Here is a 4787-nt window from a genome sequence, read left to right as displayed (position 1 = left end):
GACTTGCTTGATCCTAATGAGCCCTGTGGTGCATTTGGAGCTGAGCCCTGCAACCTCAGGGCCTGAGAAGAGGCTGCACAAACGTTTCCAGGAGTCAAAGTCAGAAGAAACACCCAAAGTGTCTCAAGGCATAAATGAGTCCCACTGAGGTCATTCCCAACACAGGCTACTCCTGGACTGCTTGGAGGAAAGAATTGGAGGCCAGGATGGCACTAAATGCTCTCAGAGACTCAGTGTGGAAAGGAAAATCCAAAGTACATAAAAAATCTTGAGTATCTCAAAGTATTAATGTGCCCCACTGAGTGTCAGTACAGAGATATCAAGGGACTCATTAAAGTAGATAACTGGGGCCATGATTGCACAAACTTCTCATAGAGTTTGTATGAAAAATGAAACACCAAGTACCTTAAAATAACTGAAGTACCTTGAAGCATTAATGAGCCCACTGAGTATTGTTACTGACAAAAGCTCTCAAAGGACTCATTAAAGCAGATAATTTCAGGCCATGATTGCCCAAACCTCTCAGAGACTCCAAGGCCAAAGCCAAAGCCAAAGTCCTTTGAAAAACCTGCAGTCCCTGCAGGGAGCATTAAGGAGCCCCCAGGGCCATTGCTGAGCAAGGCTCCCCAGGGAATCCTTCCAGCAGATCCTTGAGGCCACTGGGATGTGGGCTAGGGGGGGATGCTGAGGGCAGGACAAGGGGCTGACAGTGCCCAGCCTGGCTGGGGCTGTGCCAGGAGGCCCCAGGGCCTCAGGACAAGGTGTCTCCTCACAGCCCTTGGTGGCACAGACCCTGCTGCTGTGCCCCAGGACACCAAGACTTGGCTTCTCTTTGTCCCCACCTGTCATCACTGCCTGCAGTTCTCTGCTCTGCCTGGGGCCTGGGGACACTTTCTCAGTCGTGTTCCTCAGTGGGACCCATTAAAAGTCCAAGAAAGCTTGGAGTTGGATTCTGACTTGGAGTTCTGGAGAGGTTTCTTCAGCTCCCTCTCAGGGACTGATGTTCAGGGCCTGAGCACAAAGCCCCAGAGGTTCATTAAAGTCCTTGTGCTGTGTCTGTGCTGCTGAGCTGGGCTGGGCTCCTGGCACAGAGGCAGCTCCTGGTAACCAAGCAGAGCTTCAAAAGCACATTTCCCTTGATGAGAAGCTCTTCTGCCAGACCAGCAGGGCTGGGGCACTGCCTGCAGCCACCCCAGGCACAGCACAGAGGCACAGAGAGCTTCAATCAGTCAGGGCTGGGAAGGTGCTGAGAAGTGCCTGGGGCAGAATCACTGCCAGCCCTTGGCACAGGAACCTCTGGCTGCAGGACAATGCAGCTGCAGCTCCTGGAGCCATCTCCTAAAGCTGGAACATCCCAATGCCTACAGACCCTGTGAGTACATTCTCTGATTGTCTCTTGTGCAGAGCAGCCAGGGGTGCCCAGGGCTGTCCTGCAGAGCAGGGTCCTGCAGCCCAGGGCGCTGTGCTGGGGCAGGGACTCTGCTGCCTGCCAGGGACAGCTCTCAGCCAGCCCTGGCAGCTGCTCCCAGCAATGAGGGACAAGATCTGGGTGGAAGGAGACACCTGGTAAGGCTTGGAAGTGTTCTCATGGTGTGGTAAGGATAGCATTGTTCAGGGCTGCTCGCAGCATGGCATTAAACAGCAGAACATAATCAGTAGATTATACAGGGAGCAGAGCAAGGCAGGGGCTGCAGGAAAGGCAAACTCCTGCTTTTTAATCTATTGCTTTGGGTTACCTGAATGGGATATTGACCATAAATACTCATTTCAGTTCAGCTTGAAGCAAATAAAAAAAAAAATCTCTGATCTAAACAAATCAGGCAGTGACAGAAATCAGCACCGGGCCCCTTAGAGGCAGCATCAGTGTTGCTTTTCCAGCCTCCTCAGGGTTGCTCTGACATTCCTATCAGAACCTGCAGAGCCAGAGCTGCCCCTGAGCAGTGCCTGAGCTGGGAGGGGTCTACAGGGCAGAGCTGAGCCCCCAGGGAGGGGCAGGCAGTGGGGAGAAAGTGCCCCCAAGCTGTGCTGGGATATTTCAAGTCCTCTCTAAACCCAACTATTCCATGATTACTTTTTCTGCAGGTCCCCATGCCAAGACAGAAGAAATGTCCAACAGCAGCTTCATAAAGCACTTCCTCCTCCTGGCATTGGCAGACACGCGGCAGCTGCAGCTCCTGCACTTCTGCCTCTTGCTGGGCATCTCCCTGGCTGCCCTCCTGGGCAACGGCCTCATCATCAGCGCCGTAGCCTGCGGCCACCACCTGCACACGCCCATGTTCTTCTTCCTGCTCAACCTGGCCCTCAGCAACCTGGGCTCCATCTGCACCACTGTCCCCAAAGCCATGCACAATTCCCTCTGGGATACCAGGAACATCTCCTGCTCAGGATGTGCCACACAACTCTTTTTCTTTATGTTCTTCATCTCAGCAGAGTTTTCCCTCCTGACAGTCATGTGCTACGACCGCTATGTGTCCATCTGCAAACCCCTGCACTACGGGACCCTCCTGGGCAGCAGAGCTTGTGCCCACATGGCAGCAGCTGCCTGGGCCAGTGGCTTTCTCCATGCTCTGCTGCACACAGCCAATACATTTTCCTTGCCCCTGTGCCATGGCAATGCCCTGGGCCAGTTCTTCTGTGAAATCCCACAGATCCTCAAGCTTTCCTGTGCCAAATCCTATTTCAGGGAACTGGGGCTCATTGTTGTTAGTGCCTGTTTATCATTTGGTTGTTTTGTGTTCATTGTTTTCTCCTATGTGCAGATCTTCAGGGCTGTGCTGAGGATCCCCTCTGAGCAGGGACAGCACAAAGCCTTTTCCACCTGCCTCCCTCACCTGGTCGTTCTCTCCCTGTTCTTCAGCACTGCAGCAATTGCTCACCTGAAACCTTCTTCCATCTCCTCCCCATCTCTGGATTTGGCCCTGTCAGTTCTTTACTCGGTGGTGGCTCCAGCCCTGAACCCCCTCATCTACAGCCTGAGGAATCAGGAGCTGAAGGCTGCAGTGAGGAAACTGATGACTGGGTACTTTCAGAAACATTAAAATGCTGGCCAGTTTCTGCAAGTCAGTCGTAGTAACAATAATCTTTGAAACTTCTTGTTTCTTTCAGTTTGGAATTTCTTTTCCTCTGTTTTAATTTTTGAATTTTGTCAACAAAAAATGTCATTTTTCGTGCCATTTCTCTTTTTTTTTCTCTCCATCTTCCCTGTGGCCACAGACTGTTTCAATGAGGGGCTGTGCTCTCTGTGGCTTTGAAAAAACTGAAGAATTTCCCAGCAGAGTTTTCTGCAGAGATGCCCTTTTGTTGCCTTCTCTGGATCTGCTGCAGCAATGTCTGTGTGCAGAGCTAGGGCAGATCAGTGCTGGCCTGGCAGCTGTGCCCAGCAGCAGCAGCAGCACTTGGTGTTGCCAGTGCTGCTGCCGTGGCCCTGCCCCACTGCCCTGGTGGCCCTGGTGTTGCTGCAGGGCCTGAGTGCTCTCGGGGCCGGGCACAGCTCTGGGGGTGGCAGTGCTGGGGCTGCAGCAGGGACAGGCCATGGGCACTGCTGGGGCAGCGCTGATGACTCAGCCCAGGGCCTGGGGACTCCAGGCTCCTTGCCCAGGCTCTCTCAAGAACACGCCCAGGCCAATGCTCAGCACAGAAAAGCCCCGTGAGTAGCCCCAGGCTGGCCGTGGGCAGGCTGGGGGCAAACAGCATGGCTGGGGCTCTGCAAGGGCCCTGGGGCAGATGGGAAGGAGCAGCAGAGCAGGGGCTGATCCATCCCCAGTGCACTGGACAGCCCAGGGCAGCGTCTCAGAGTGTCCTGATGGAGCTGCCAACAACATCCCCCCTCTGCAGCCCTGGCCTCTCCCCCAGCTCACACAGGTGCCCCATTCTTGCAGGCACAGACACGGCAGCACTGGCTCAGCAGCCCCTGTTTGCATTGCACAGAGCAGGCAGGAGCACCCCCATGCTGTTGGTGTGGGGACATGAACCTGAGGGAGCACAAATGCCATCAGCCCCTGGGGCCAGCAAGGGCTGGGGGACACCAGGCAAACCACTCAGCTTTGTCCTGGCCTCTGCACTCAGCCAGAAAGTTTGTTCCCATCAGCTGGGAATTTCCTGTGCCACTGCAGACGCTATTGCTCAGAGCCAGGGCTGCCTGGCAGCCACCCCCGAACTGCCCTGAGCATTTCCTTTGCTTCACTTTTGCTTCCTTTACTCTTTCCTGGTCCAAATTTCTTCCTATTGCCCAGCCCTGTTCCCTCCTTCTGAAGAGGAGGCCCAGGCCTCATAGTGCAAACTGCTCCAAGTGTGGTTTCAGCAATTCCAGAATCAGAAAGGTTGGAAAAGACTTTGGAGATCATCAAGTCCAACCTGTGCCCTGACACCACCTTGTCTCCCCTGAGCTTCCTCTTCTCCACAATAAACATCCCCAGCTCCCTCAGCTGCTCCCCACAGGACTTGTGCTCCAGACACCTCCGCAGCCTTGCTGCCCTTCTCTGGACACGCTTCAGCCCCTCCATGTCCTTCCTAAATTGGGGGCCCAGAACTGGACACAGTACTCGAGGTGTGGCCAGGGGAGTGCTGACTGCAGGGGAAGAATCACTGCCCTGCTCCTGCTGGCCACACCATTCCTGATCCAAGCCAGGAGCCATTGGCCTTCTTGGCCACCTGGGCACACTGCTGGCTCCTGTCCAGCCTGCTGTCCATCAGTCTCTGCAGGTCCCTTTCTGCCTGGCTGCTCTCCAGCCCCTCTGTCCCCAGCCTGTAGAGCTGCAGGGGTTATTGTGGACAAAGTGCAGGACCCG

General features: G+C 54.7%; 1 protein-coding gene across 1 annotated transcript; it reads left to right on the top strand.

The window, feature by feature from the left end:
- The first annotated feature begins 2087 nt into the window (after nucleotides 1–2087).
- Nucleotides 2088–3038, top strand: LOC135441513 (olfactory receptor 14A16-like). The gene has a single exon (XM_064701069.1). The coding sequence runs from the start codon at nucleotides 2106–2108 to the stop codon at nucleotides 3036–3038; it is 933 nt and encodes a 310-aa protein (XP_064557139.1). The 5' UTR covers nucleotides 2088–2105.
- The last annotated feature ends 1749 nt before the right edge of the window (nucleotides 3039–4787 follow it).

The sequence above is a fragment of the Zonotrichia leucophrys genome, unplaced genomic scaffold (assembly GCF_028769735.1).
Source record: "Zonotrichia leucophrys gambelii isolate GWCS_2022_RI unplaced genomic scaffold, RI_Zleu_2.0 Scaffold_321_59342, whole genome shotgun sequence".
NCBI classification, from domain to species: Eukaryota; Metazoa; Chordata; class Aves; order Passeriformes; family Passerellidae; genus Zonotrichia; species Zonotrichia leucophrys.
Note: the sequence above shows the minus strand (reverse complement) of the source record. Positions and strands in the feature narration are given on the sequence as shown.